The 15,688-nt window shown below is 45.9% G+C and overlaps 1 protein-coding gene across 1 annotated transcript in view; it reads right to left on the bottom strand.

The window, feature by feature from the left end:
* The window catches only part of LOC126209915 (luciferin sulfotransferase-like), a 61,515-nt gene that overhangs the window by 11,178 nt on the left and 34,649 nt on the right, over positions 1–15,688 (bottom strand). The window contains exon 5 of the mRNA XM_049939035.1: positions 1,863–1,957. Within this exon, the coding sequence (XP_049794992.1) occupies positions 1,863–1,957 (95 nt within the window). The remainder of the gene's footprint in view (positions 1–1,862; positions 1,958–15,688) is intronic.

Genomic DNA, 15,688 nt, shown 5'->3' on the forward strand with positions numbered 1-15,688 from the left:
AAGTTCAGTCTTGATCACGTTATGTCTGTTTTAATGAGTAACCGGTTTCGGTTTTTTCTATAAAACCATCTTCAGACCCATTGGCTCCTTTGGGCTGGTAGGTGGAGCTCTCCTTGATGCTGTGTAGTCAACTGAGATCAGAGATCAGTTGACTACACAGCATCAAGGAGAGCTCCACCTACCAGCCCAAAGGAGCCAATGGGTCTGAAGATGGTTTTATAGAAAAAACCGAAACCGGTTACTCATTAAAACAGACATAACGTGATCAAGACTGAACTTTAATCTAAATATAACAATTAATTGATCACTGTATTCCAGAAATGTTTACCAAAATTCTATTCTCTTGTCCAAATTCTTAATCGTCCATGTTTCACTTCCATAAATGGCTACACACATACTTTCAGAAAATTCTTCCTGACACTTAAAATTTATACTTGACGTTAACAAATTTCTCTTCTTCAGAAACGCTTTTGTTGCTATTGCGAGTCTACTTTTCATATCCTCTCTACTTCGGCCATCATCAGTTATTTTGCTGCCCAAAAAGCAAAACTCACCTACTACTTTAAGTGTCTCATTGCCTAATCTGAGGTAATACTCATCGTAAATCAGGCTCGCAGTAATTTTCTCGGCATCTTCAAATGGCTCTGAGCACTATGGGACTCAACATCTTAGGTCATAAGTCCCCTAGAACTTAGAACTACTTAAACCTAACTAACCTAAGGACATCACACACACCCATGCCCGAGGCAGGATTCGAACCTGCGACCGTAGCTCGGCATCTTCAACACGTTATAAACGCTATAGTTTTACAATTACATTTTTGTTTCAAAGTTGCTATAGAAAAACAAACTTGGTTTTCATTCATCAAAGGTTCTCTCAAATTGTACCGTCTGCACCAAACAAGCGTAACGCTGCTCGAAGGTCAAAAACAAACTAATAGAGTATGAAGTCCCATAGGCTTTAACTACAATCTCTCCTTGGAAAGATATTTTCAGAATCCTGTTGGATGCTACAGGTACAATCCCTTCTTAGAAGTTCATTTGCTATCCCAAAATTTTCTTTGTCTTTCCTTTTCATGCCTTTTATGAAAACATTAAAAATACAACACATTGTGCATTTCGGTTTATTTGCAGTGTAAGTGATTCAAAATTATAAAATAAATCTATTGCCAGCAATGGGACTAGCCTCCCCACGACCCTCGGATTACCATTCCGCTGCTCCAACCGCTGCCTGGAAACTACGCTGACATAAATAGCACATACCTCGCCCGAACCGTGCCAAAAATGCTACTTTTTTCTAAACGCTCGTTCATCTGAAGCTACCACTTCTGTCACCTGTGTTTCTGGCCAAGCCGTGCACTTACCATTGTTTTGGAAGATATCGGGTATAATGAGTAGGCATGGTCCGCTTGTTAGTGGTCCGTGGAAGCTAACTCTACGCGGAAAGACCCAAGGAAATGCGCCTAACTATTTACGTTCCTACGAGAGCACCAGCACACAGTTTGGCAGTGTGACGTAATGATGACGTACACCGACCGATCTCCTATACCCTCGTGGGCTGTAAATGGTCAAACAATAGTAGCCACGACAGTCATTTTTTTTCCTTACGAGGACAATGGAGGGTTTTGTTGAAAACCAGACTTGACAAGTAAACCAAAGTTGTGTTATCTAAGGATGTCGACACGAGAAACTTCGATTTCATGTCAATAATGGGCTGTCAAAAAAATCTTCTGTCGCAGTCTTTTTAACCTGCGTCATATCTAAGAGCGACACGGGTCCCAAAAGACAGCCGACATCGGTGAATCACATTGATGCTCATGTTTTACCTTGACCCGTTGTATGTTCCATATAAGAAATACTTACCGCCTTCATCTCCTCAAAGCTGTAGACGAGTACGTTCGGTTCATTCCTCAACTTCCAGAAAGCGAGGACGTGGTCCCAGAATGGGGTGTACTTTGCTGCAAATAAACAAATTGTTACTAAATTACTAACAAATACTTCTGACACTGACAAATTAGAACAGCTGTGACATATTAGTGAGAGAATTATAGAATACTTGAAACTTCCTGGCAGATTAAAACTGCGTGTCCGACCGAGACTCGAACTCGGGACCTTTGCCTTTCGCGGGCAAGTGCTCTCCCAACTGAGCTACCGAAGCACGACTCACGACCGGTACTCACAGCTTTACTTCTGCCAGTATCTCGTCTCCTACCTTCCAAACTTTACAGAAGCTCTCCTGCGAACCTTGCAGAACTAGCACTCCTGAAAGAAAGGATATTATAGAATACTTATTTCAAGTTACATGAAGATGACGATGACAATGATACTGTTGCGTGCATGACATCATCGTCTCGATGCCTTTGAGACGAGTATGGTTATTAGAAATTCGTAACATCCTTTTCCCCCCTCCCTCCCCCATTTCCCCCCTCTCTCCCCTCCCACACCGCATCCCCTCTCCCTCTGCCCTTCTCTCCCCATCGCCTGATCTCTGCCCCCCTCACTCCCCCCCTCTCTCACTCCCTCTCTCTCTCTCCTTCTCTCTCTCTCGCCGAGCGAGGTGGCGCAGTGGTCAGCACACTGGACTCGCATTCGGGAGGACGACGGTTCAATCCCGTCTCCAGCCATCCTGATTTAGGTTTTCCGTGATTTCCCTAAATCGTTTCAGGCAAATGCCGGGATGGTTCCTTTGAAAGGGCACGGCCGATTTCCTTCCCAATCCTTCCCTAACCCGAGCTTGCGCTCCGTCTATAATGACCTCGTTGTCGACGGGACGTTAAACACTAACCACCACCAACACCACCATCTCTCTCTCTCCCCCTCTCTGTCTCTCTCCCTCCCTGTCCTCCCTTCTCTCTCTCTCTCACATACACACACACACACACACACACACACACACACGCACACTCAAATCAGTACAATCATCACGTCTAAAATGATGAATTAAAAGAGAAAAAAAAACAACGAAAGACATAAAAAAGTAAGGCACAAAATCGTGGGTGCCTGATCGCTGGACCAATAAAGGATGAGCCATCCACTCTGGAACACTCCAACCTAAGATCTTAGTGTGAAGGTTGGAAAAGTCGCAAAACTGAGAAATACGGTCCACACGGACCTAGTCAACTGCTAAAATGGATGGCAAGTTCCCACTTCTGCTACTGCCCACTCGTGAGAATACATAACACACTCTATTAAAAGATGACCCTCCATAATGCGTACTCCGCATGTGCCATAAATACCTGGGTCTTCCGGAGCGAGGAAATGGTGTAGGGAGGACTGAGTAGGACTTAGACTCACCTGTATGGTCAAAAGCATGCACCTGAATTTGTCCATCTTATATGGATGTTATTTAATGGCTGCGACTGTATTGTAAGATATTTATGAAATAATGTATACTGCAATAGTCACTTCTTACTAATATTTTATTAGCATGATGCCATCGTCAGATGCATTTACAATTACTTTCACATATTAATTACAATGTAAAAATAACTGTAAATGCATCTGATGATGCCAGCACGCTGCCAAAAGACGGTGTACTAATGAAATATTAGTAAGAAGTAAGTATTGCCTTAGATATTATTTCATAAACAGGAGGAACACCACAGGTGGATAGTTGCTTCCATAGGCAGCAACTTGTTGTCTCTCACCTCTAGCCGGTCTTTCTGCGACTGGTGCCTAACCTTCTGGCCCAGCAGCAAGTACACAGCTTGTATGGGAATGGAAGATTATTCGTCACCCCATTCCCCTAAATCGCTCGAGGGAAATTCCGGGGTGGTTCCTTAGAAAGGGCACAGCCGATTTTTCTTCCCCATCCTCGACACAATACGAGTATGTGCTCCGTCTCTAATGACCTCGATGTTGACGGAATGGGAATTCCAATCTTCCTTCCTTCCTTTTGTCACCCAAACTGGCCCCCTTGGCTGCTATGTCAACTTGTTCATTTCCTTTTACTCTCACATACCCAGGTACCAAGCGGAATACCATCACCTTCCCATGCCGTTGCAGCAAGAGCAGAGTATCTTGTACAGGCTGTACAACTTTATGTTCTGGGTGCATTTATTGAAGGCGCTGTAGAGGAAGAAGGGTGTGGTGCAGAAGAGAAGCATGTTCCCTCCACCTCATCTCGTCTGCTCCAGAGCCCTCACCATCGCGCAAGCCCAGCATGCTAGACAGCGAAAGCATCTGGTAGGCAGACTCTGAGGACACGATCTGGGAAAGCTATTGAGCAGCCAAAGAAATCTATTCGTTTTGTCACATATGTATAGACAATCTTAAAACTGTGGTGCTCATCTAAAACTTTGTTACAAGTGTTAAGTGAGGTCGGCTACAGAGTGGTGCAGCAGTCGTCGCTGTAGGGAGGCAGCACAGGAACACAAGTGATTAGTGAACACGTGAATACAGTAAACAGAAGTTTTTTAATTTCTAGCTTTTTCCAAGCATTGCGAGGAAACTTTACAAAAGAACTAACAACAATAAAGCCCAGATATTACAAAAGCATCATGCAAACAGAGGCTCCCACTACTAATTCACGAGTGAACTGTCAATGACCGGCTCAGACTGAAGACTGTGGAAGATTGCGACTGGGCCGTGTAGCTGCCGCCGGCCATCCTATATCGCGGCGGCAGAGGGCGCTTATGGTAGGAACTACTGAAGGCATGAGCTCAGAGGGCACGCATCATTGGATCCACTGGGTCACCGTGTGATCACCGTTGACATCTGTCAGAAATGTGCGTTTCCAAAACCAGTTGTGAGACACTGGTATGGGTGGTATCGATTTATCATACTGCATTCATTTCTAAAAGATGACTGTTTGCTCTCATCCTATGAGGGGTGTCCATAAAATAAGGTTCCCAATTTTTTTTCACAGTGTAAAACATGTTTATTTCATGAATGAGTATATTTTTGGAAAGTTCAGACTTTAACCTATTTTTCTACATAGTCGCCACTGAGGTCAAAACATTTTTGCATGCGGTGTATGAGCTTTTGACTGCCGGGGTCAAAAAAATCTGCCGCCAAGCCGCGCAGATACCTGAGATCCGCTTCTTCCAGCTCTTCTCTGTCGCCGAAAGGCGTTCCACCTGGGTGTTTCTCCATGTCAGGGAAGAGATGGTAGTCACGTGGGGCTAAGTCTGGGCTGTAGGGTGGGTGTTTGACAATACCTCATCCAAATTTTGTGATAAGCTCGTTGGTGGCTTTAATGGTGTACGGTCGAGCGTTATCCTGATGCAAACGCACCCCCTTGGACAGCATAGCCCTCCTATTGTTTTGAATTGGGTGGCAAAATTTTTGCAGTGTCTCGCAGTACTCGGCAATGTTGATTGTTGTACCGGTGGACAAGAACTCGCACAACAGTACCCCCTTCCTATCCCAAAACACTATTGCCACCACTTTGCCAACACCTTGCGTTTGAATTTTCGCGATCTCGGATACTCTGGATGCTTCCATTGTTTGGACTGTTCTTTGGTTTCCGGTGTGTGGTAGTGCACCCAAGTCTCGTCTCCAGTGACGATGGAGTCGAGGTATTTCTCGCCATGTGTTCCGTGATCTTGAAGACGTTCTTGGGCCGCTTCAAAGCGTTAACGTTTGTGGTCTTTGGTCAACATTCTTGGCACCCACCTCGCGCAAACCTTAGCATACCCTAAGTGTTCCGCCAAGATCTTGTCAGTAGAGGTTTTGGTTACATCAGGGATAATTTCAGAGAGCTACAAACCGTCACTCTTCGGTCATGGCCGCCAGGAACACTCCTCATCATGGACGTCAGTACGCTCGTTCTTGAACTCTCTGCACCATTTGTGCACGAATTACACACTCATACACTTGTCTACCCGTGGTCTAGGGGTAGCGTATTTGATTCATAATCAAAAACGTCTTCGGTGCCGGGTTCGATCCCCGCCAGTGCCTAAATTTTGATAAATAATCAGCATTGGCGGCCGAAGACTTCCGGCATAGGAAGTCAGCCTCATTCTACCAACGGCCTTGTCAAAGAGGGCGGAGGAGCGGATAGAGGTTCAGGGCACTCTCTTGTCCTAGGGGTGGGAAATTGCCCCTAAATGGGGAAGAATCAGCAATGATCAACGACATGAGGATGCAGAAGGCAATGGAAACCACTGCATTAAAGACACGTAACGTATATCCACAGGACATGTGGCTTGTAATTGAAGAAGTGTCATGATGATCTCTCCATTGGCAAAAGATTCCGGAATAGTCCCTCATTCGGATCTCCGGGAGGGGACCGCCAAGGGGGAGGTTACCATGAGAAAAAGATTGAATAATCAACGAAAGGATAACGTTCTACGAGTCGGGGCGTGGAATGTCAGAAGCTTGAACGTGGTAGGGAAACTAGAAAATCTGAAAAGGGAAATGCAAAGGCTCGATCTAGATATAGTAGGGGTCAGTGAAGTGAAGTGGAAGGAAGACAAGGATTTCTGGTCAGATGAGTATCGGGTAATACCAACAGCAGCAGAAAATGGTATAACAGGTGAAGGATTCGTTATGAATAGGAAGGTAGGGCAGAGGGTGTGTTACTGTGAACAGTTCAGTGACCGGGTTGTTCTAATCAGAATCGACAGCAGACCAACACCGACTACGATAGTTCAGGTATACATGCCGACGTCGCAAGCTGAAGATGAACAGATAGAGAAAGTGTATGAGGATATTGAAAGGGTAATGCAGTATGCAAAGGGGGACGAAAATCTAATAGTCATGGGCGACTGGAATGCAGTTGTAGGGGAAGGAGTAGAAGAAAAGGTTACAGGAGAATATGGGCTTGGGAAAAGGAATGAAAGAGGAGAAAGACTAATTGAGTTCTGTAACAAGTTTCAGCTAGTAATAGCGAATACCCTGTTAAAGAATCACAAGAGGAGGAGGTATACTTGGAAAAGGCCGGGAGATACGGGAAGATTTCAATTAGATTACATCATGGTCAGACAGATTCCGAAATCAGGTACTGGATTGTAAGGCGTACCCAGGAGCAGATATAGACTCAGATCACAATATAGTAGTGATGAAGAGTAGGCTGAAGTTCAAGACGTTAGTCAGGAAGAATCAATACGCAAAGAAGTGGGATACGGAAGTACTAAGGAATGACGAGATACGTTTGAAGTTCTCTAACGCTATAGATACAGCAATAAGGAATAGCGCAGTAGGCAGTACAGTTGAAGAGGTATGGACATCTCTAAAAAGGGCCATCACAGAAGTTGGGAAGGAAAACATAGGTACAAAGAAGGTAGCTGCGAAGAAACCATGGGTAACAGAAGAAATACTTCAGTTGATTGATGAAAGGAGGAAGTACAAACATGTTCCGGGAAAATCAGGAATACAGAAATACAAGTCGCTGAGGAATGAAATAAACAGGAAGTGCAGGGAAGTTAAGACGAAATGGCTGCAGGAAAAATGTGAAGACATCGAAAAAGATATGATTGTCGGAAGGACAGACTCAGCATACAGGAAAGTCAAAACAACCCCTGGTGACATTAAAAGCAACGGTGGTAACATTAAGAGTGCAACGGGAATTCCACTGTTAAATGCAGAGGAGCGAGCAGATAGGTGGAAAGAATACATTGAAAGTCTCTATGAGGGTGAAGATTTGTCTGATGTGATAGAAGAAGAAACAGGAGTCGATGTAGAAGAGATAGGGGATCCAGTATTAGAATCGGAATTTAAAAGAGCTTTGGAGGACTTACGGTCAAATAAGGCAGAAGGGATAGATAACATTCCATCAGAATTTCTAAATTCATTTGGGGAAGTGGCAACAAAACGACTATTCACGTTGGTGTGTAGAATATATGAGTCTGGCGATATACCATCTGACTTTCAGAAAAGCATCATCCACACAATTCCGATGACGGCAAGAGCTGACAAGTGCGAGAATTATCGCACAATCAGCTTAACAGCTCATGCATCGAAGCTCCTTACAAGAATAATATACAGAAGAATGGAAAAGAAAATTGAGAATGCGCTAGGTGACGATCAGTTTGGCTTTAGGAAAAGTAAAGGGACGAGAGAGGCAATTCTGACGTTACGGCTAATAATGGAAGCAAGGCGAAAGAAAAATCAAGACACTTTCATAGGATTTGTCGACCTGGAAAAAGCGTTCGACAATATAAAATGGTGCAAGCTGTTCGAGATTCTGAAAAAAGTAGGGGTAAGCTATAGGGAGAGACGGGTCATATACAATATGTACAACAACCAAGAGGGAATAATAAGAGTGGACGATCAAGAACGAAGTGCTCGTATTAAGAAGGGTGTAAGACAAGGCTGTAGCCTTTCGCCCCTACTCTTCAATCTGTACATCGGGGAAGCAATAATGGAAATAAAAGAAAGGTTCAGGAGTGGAATTAAAATACAAGGTGAAAGGATATCAATGATACGATTCGCTGATGACATTGCTATCCTGAGTGAAAGTGAAGAAGAATTAAATGATCTGCTGAACGGAATGAACAGTCTAATGAGTACACAGTATGGTTTGAGAGTAAATCGGAGAAAGACGAAGGTAATGAGAAGTAGTAGAAATGAGAACAGCGAGAAACTTAACATTGGGATTGATGGTCACGAAGTCAATGAAGTTAAGGAATTCTCCTACCTAGGCAGTAAAATAACCAATGACGGACGGAGCAAGGAGGACACCAAAAGCAGACTCGCTAGGGCAAAAAAGGCATTTCTGGCCAAGAGAAGTCTACTAATATCAAATACCGGCCTTAATTTGAGGAAGAAATTTCTGAGGATGTACGTCTGGAGTACATCATTGTATGGTAGTGAAACATGGACTGTGGGAAAACCGGAACAGAAGAGAATCGAAGCATTTGAGATGTGGTGCTATGGACGAAAGTTGAATATTAGGTGGACTGATAAGGTAAGGAATAAGGAGGTTCTACGCAGAATCGGAGAGGAAAGGAATATGTGGAAAACACTGATAAGGAGAAGGGACAGGATGATAGGACATCTGCTAAGACATGAGGGAATGACTTCCATGGTACTAGAGGGAGCTGTAGAGGGCAAAAATTGTAGAGGAAGACAGAGATTGGAATTTGTCAAGCAAATAATTGAGGACGTAGGTTGCAAGTGCTACTCTGAGATGAAGAGGTTAGCACAGGAAAGGAATTCGTGGCGAGCCGCATCAAACCAGTCAGTAGACTGATGAGCAAAAAAAAAAAAAAAAAAAAAAAAAACACTTGCCTCCATAGATTTCTCATAGCTGGGAACGGATTTCTGCCGGCGCAGTGTTTCTTTGCAGACAGGAAACAGATCACCAACCGCAGCTTACACCTGGCAGGCGAAGCGAGGGGGAAGATCCATCACGTACATCTGCGAAGCCAAGACTGAGCTCGGCAGGCAGCTCGCTATGGAGGGGATTTGGAGTGGGGGAACCAAGGTACACTACAGAATCGCGGGATCCACCGTAACAGCGCTTTTCAGGACTGTAGCGCCATGGGAACCTTATTTTAAGGACAACCCTCGTAAATGACCTTATTCATCATTGATAACTATTTAAAAGCTATAAGTCTATGGCATAAGCTTGTGACCAGGCTAATGGCCTGACTGCATGTACGGCACTGCCTTTCTTCACCACAGCACCTTTCACCTCTGGGAAAGACCCCCAGTAATTTGATATCAGTGTAGTGGCGGGTTCTGCCACCGAATGTATCAGGATGACCAAATGTAGTGGGAAGAGGTAGAAGGCACCGTATTAAAACTCGTCCGAGCTTTTCAAATGATTTATTTTCCACTACAGTGCTCTGTTCACCTCGGTCCACATCACAGGGTCCTGCAATGCTGAGGCCATCACCCCAGCGACCCAGTGCAACGCGCTGCTGTGTGTCGGCCTTGTAGAGCCGTGTCATCAGGGCTGCAATGGCAGCCGACTCAGCGGTCTTCTTCCCCGTTGACGCAGCGCCACCCCGCTGGAAGCCGCCAAGCGGCCCACTGCACCCTTCCTTGCTTGCGTAACTGAGATCGTGGTGAACACAAGTGCCTGCGATCTGGCATCCGAATCTGTGGCCCTCACCCCAGGATGCGTCTGGCGTGTGTTGGAAGCCAGGACGACTACCCACAGTAATGAGCTGAAGAGTGGCCCACTACTGGCTGGCTGGATATGGACCCCACGTCCGCCTCAGAGGGTCGAACCAACGACCTGCTGTGAACTGGGACACTGGCGACCAAACTGCTGCTGCGTGTGTGGTGTGACATGCCCTGCCATCCATGAGAGCTGCCACGCTTGAATGAATCTCGTTAGAAAACGGCACCTATTTATACTCGGCTGTGCACCCCTGTTTTGCTAATGCTCCACTCCAAGTCACGTACTCACACCTAGGTGTGGCCCCTTCTGCCTGTAACTTGCGCCATGCAAACCGCTCGCTGCATTTACTCTTTTCATTGGTTCGGCAGCCCTTTGGCCTCCATTCTACTTCACAGCCGCTGGTCAGCATAACTTACTTTCAATAGGCCTGTGCCTGGCTGTAACTTGCGTGCTCAGAAATGCTGCACCGAATCTAACTTCCCTATCTTAAACTGTGGTGACGCTACTTTATTCCCCTCTTCGGAAAGACCCAGTCCCCAGGTCGACCCTTAACTAGCTCTTAACTTGTTTGGGTCGGCACCTATGGCATATTTCCTTACTATTAGAAAACTTAAATGTGGTCTAGTGCTCCTTAAAACCATGACATGAAACAAAACGTAAAAATTCCTTACTGGACGACCACTGCTCGATCAACCCCTTACCTAATCGTCTCACAGTACACTGGGACTTGGTCTACCCTTGGTTTCCTCTTGGAATTCGCTCTCCACCTGATCAGAAAGAAAACAACACATAACAAAGTTGAGGCTGTGATGACACTTGGCACAGAGGTGCTTAAAATGATCATTACTTGCTCTTGCCTTTCCCTATACTGAGCGACATGTTGCAGAAGCTGTTTGACTGATATGCCCCCCTCTTGCTCTAAAATGAACTGGTTTACGGATCTCAACAGACCTGGCTCCAGAGTTTGATTTAACAAGGTCAGATTCTGCTTAGGCTAAAACTCTAAAGTGGCTTCTGGCCAGTACAGCTGTGGCTGTGTAACATTCAATTGCATGACTCCTGAAATTGACGCTGGCAGATGGAAGGTTGGTCATATTATGTTACACATACACTCCTGGAAATGGAAATAAGAACACCGTGAATTCATTGTCCCAGGAAGGGGAAACTTTATTGACACATTCCTGGGGTCAGATACATCACATGATCACACTGACAGAACCACAGGCACAATAGACACAGGCAACAGAGCATGCACAATGTCGGCACTACTACAGTGTATATCCACCTTTCGCAGCAATGCAGGCTGCTATTCTCCCTCTCCCATGGAGACGATCGTAGAGATGCTGGATGTAGTCCTGTGGAACGGCTTGCCATGCCATTTCCACCTGGCGCCTCAGTTGGACCAGCGTTCGTGCTGGACGTGCAGACCGCGTGAGACGACGCTTCATCCAGTCCCAAACATGCTCAATGGGGGACAGATCCGGAGATCTTGCTGGCCAGGGTAGTTGACTTACACCTTCTAGAGCACGTTGGGTGGCACGGGATACATGCGGACGTGCATTGTCCTGTTGGAACAGCAAGTTCCCTTGCCGGTCTAGGAATGGTAGAACGATGGGTTCGATGACGGTTTGGATGTACCGTGCACTATTCAGTGTCCCCTCGACGATCATCAGTGGTGTACGGCCAGTGTAGGAGATCGCTCCCCACACCATGATGCCGGGTGTTGGCCCTGTGTGCCTCGGTCGTATGCAGTCCTGATTGTGGCGCTCACCTGCACGGCGCCAAACACGCATACGACCATCATTGGCACCAAGGCAGAAGCGACTCTCATCGCTGAAGACGACACGTCTCCATTCGTCCCTCCATTCACGCCTGTCGCGACACCACTGGAGGCGGGCTGCACGATGTTGGGGCGTGAGCGGAAGACGGCCTAACGGTGTGCGGGACCGTAGCCCAGCTTCATGGAGACGGTTGCGAATGGTCCTCGCCGATACCCCAGGAGCAACAGTGTCCCTAATTTGCTGGGAAGTGGCGGTGCGGTCCCCTACGGCACTGCGTAGGATCCTACGGTCTTGGCGTGCATCCGTGCGTCGCTGCGGTCCGGTCCCAGGTCGACGGGCACGTGCACCTTCCGCCGACCACTGGCGACAACATCGATGTACTGTGGAGACCTCACGCCCCACGTGTTGAGCAATTCGGCGGTACGTCCACCCGGCCTCCCGCATGCCCACTATACGCCCTCGCTCAAAGTCCGTCAACTGCACATACGGTTCACGTCCACGCTGTCGCGGCATGCTACCAGTGTTAAAGACTGCGATGGAGCTCCGTATGCCACGGCAAACTGGCTGACACTGACGGCGGCGGTGCACAAATGCTGCGCAGCTAGCGCCATTCGACGGCCAACACCGCGGTTCCTGGTGTGTCCGCTGTGCCGTGCGTGTGATCATTGCTTGTACAGCCCTCTCGCAGTGTCCGGAGCATGTATGGTAGGTCTGACACACCGGTGTCAATGTGTTCTTTTTTCCATTTCCAGGAGTGTAGTTCCATTGATTAAAATTCCGCTGCCGTCGAGCTCTATACGCTTCGCTTCTGCAAATGCTCCCCACTCAAAACAACTTGCTACTACTATCAAATTCTCGTAGGTGGAAAAGATCGAATGCATTCTGACCCGTTGCAAGCTCAATTTTGGCTCAACAATGTCCCTTGGACAGTCTATTCCTTTCCCCTCTGGCTAAAAGTAACTGCACCATGCACGTGTCCCATATTTGTAGCTTTACAGATTTTTCCTCCAACATCCAGGATTTTTATGCAAGCTCAACACCGATTGTGTGACTACTTTCATCCTTAAATTTACATTATATGAACTGGTGCAATAAGCACGACTTTCCTGACCCAGCACTGTCAATAACAAAAATTTAAACAGGAAATCGTGGTGCAGAGCTCTGCTCTAAACATCCATTACGAACAACAGTACAAACGCCTCAACAGTGGTGCTTGACGAAGATGGGCAAAGTAGCAACTGGAGTGAAACCTTTACTGAACGAGGTGGCGCAATGGTTAGCACACAGGACTCGCGTTCAGGAGGACGATGGTTTAAACCCACAGTCCGGCCATCTTGATTTGTGTTTCCTGTGACTTCCCTACATCTCTCTAGGCAAATTCCGGGATGGTTATTTTGGAAGGGGACGACCGTTTCCTTCCCCAAACCTGAAACAATCAGAGCTTGTGCTCCATCTCTACTGACCTTGATCTCTACAGTACGTTAAGCCCTAATCCTCCTTCCTTGGAATGGGACCTGAATAAAACGCATCAGGTCACTGGCTAATGCAGGGTTTCTCGAACACCTAATCATCAAGGTTGAAGAGTATGGTGGCAGAGCATGTGTCGGGGATTCAGTCCCCACTCGTTCATCAGTAAAGGGCGAGAGTGCTGTTTTGGACTGATACAATGTGGGGGATGTAAGGCGCCTCTAATCTCTAAGGAGAAAGAATCCTCCAACCTGTTGTCCAGCCCTACAGTCAACATTTCGGCGATGGGTTCGTCTTTTAAGACCTCTTTAAGACCTCGTAAACACTCAGGCGTGAACGGAATGGGATGCTTGTGTATTGGCTGACATGAAACCGACTGAACAAGCCTAGGACGAGATGAAGTTTGCAGAAACCCTCACACAGCGGAGGTGAGGAGCGGGTGCGGCAATATTGCAACCAGCGTGTGGACGGCATCCCAATCGGAGTCCTAATACGTTGTTGAAGAAAGTGTGGGGCAACATGGTTTTGTGTGTTACCATACAACAGAGTTTGATGTCAAAGATGAACAAAGATGTGCTCTTCCGAACTAATTGTCGCTATTTCAAATACTTTTCACAGTAGTGTCATTACGAGGGCTGTTCAAAAAATAAGGTCACTTTTAAAATTGCGCAGGAAACGTACATACGACTATCGATTTTTTTGTTATGTTGGTACACATGTCCCGAACATATGTTCAGAATTTCAAGTGTGCATCATACTTCTTTTGTTTTTGACAGATAGAAAGGTTAGACGTGTTTTAGTATGCTCGGAAATTTTCGATTATTATAAAAAATCGGGCAAAGAATTTGCATCAAATTTTGTGTGAAAAATGGAATCAAGTGCTCTAAAACACTTGAAATGTTGCCAATGGTACGGTGAGTCTTCTCTACAGTAAAAAAAAAGAAATGTTTACAAGTGATACAAGATCTTCCAAGATGGCCGAGAAGATGTCAATGACGAACCTCACTCTGGACGCCCCACCACATCGACAACAGATGGTAACGTCGAACCTGTGAAGAAAATTGTTTTGGAAAATAGAAGTTGCTGAGGATGTTGGCATATCTGTCGGCTTGTGTCACGCAATTTTTTCGGATATTTTGGGCATGGGACGTGTTTCAGCGAAGTTTGTTCCAAAACTTCTTGGATCAGAAGAACCGTCGCATGAGCATCGCTCAGGAGCTCTTGAATGACGTCAGTGATGATCTTGATTTGCTCAAAAGGGTCATAACTGGTTATACGGTTCTGACGTCGAAATCAAAGCTAAATTGTCCCAAAGGAAGCATCCCGGAGAGCCAAGACCGAAAAAATCATGCCAAGTTCGATTAAATTCAGAGTTTTACTCACTTATTCCAGTTACCGTGGCGTAGAGCATCATGAGTTTTTGCCTCAAGGTCGTACGCTCAATAAGGAGTATTACCGTGACTTCATGCGCCGTTTGCGAGAGGCAATACGCAAAAAACGTCCGAAGTTGTGGAAAAACAATTCATGGCTTTTGCATCACGACAATGCACCTGCTCATTCATCGTCCCTTGTGAGAGATTTTTTGGCCAAAAACAACAGGACAATCATGTCTCAGCCAACATATTCACCGGATTTGGCCTCCTGCGTCTTTTTCCTGGTTCCAAAACTGAAGAGACCTATGAAAGGACGGAGATTTTCAACGATTGAGGAAATTAAAACTGCATCGCTGGAATTACTCAAGGCTGTACCAAAAAGTGCTTATGAGAAGTGCTTCGAGGATTGGAAGAAACGTTGTATCTGTGGAGGATTAGTTTCAAGGGGATAACATGAATATTGATGAATAAATAAATATTTTTTCATAAAAATATAGAATCCTCTCACTTTTTGAACACACTTCGTATTTCATTCGACGATCCCCTTGAATCTAACAAGGAAAAATCACAAACTTGAACTCATATTTAAGGGCAAAAAAAGTGAAGTAGCCAGATCTCTGTTATAACCAGGAATAACACAATAACCTCGTCAGTCTGGTTTATTAAATCGCAAATCACTTTTTAACAATTGTGTTAGCCAAGCGTCTACCCAGGCTCACGCTGAGAAGTAATGCATAATTAAAGGTTGGTTATGCCAATGTCCAAATGTGCATAGTGGGGTGCACGTCCCGTAATTATTCCCAAGTCCAGTGAAGTTCAGTATCTCCAAGTGAAGTCGCTAGATTTCCGCCGAGCAGCCAGGTAACCTCGAGTGGTGCGGCGAGTCATCCATAAGCAGCTGGAACACGGCGTAATGCACTTCCCGATGAGAACTGTCGTTTGCGGCGGCGGCCGGGTTTATATAAGGCTTGCTAGTTAATGGAGCCGTCGGCTGGGGTCGCTGTTTTCCAGGGAAAACCAATCGCAATGTTTCCTGGCGTAGCCAATTGCTGT

Source organism: Schistocerca nitens, chromosome 10 (assembly GCF_023898315.1).
Source record: "Schistocerca nitens isolate TAMUIC-IGC-003100 chromosome 10, iqSchNite1.1, whole genome shotgun sequence".
Taxonomy (NCBI): Eukaryota; Metazoa; Arthropoda; class Insecta; order Orthoptera; family Acrididae; genus Schistocerca; species Schistocerca nitens.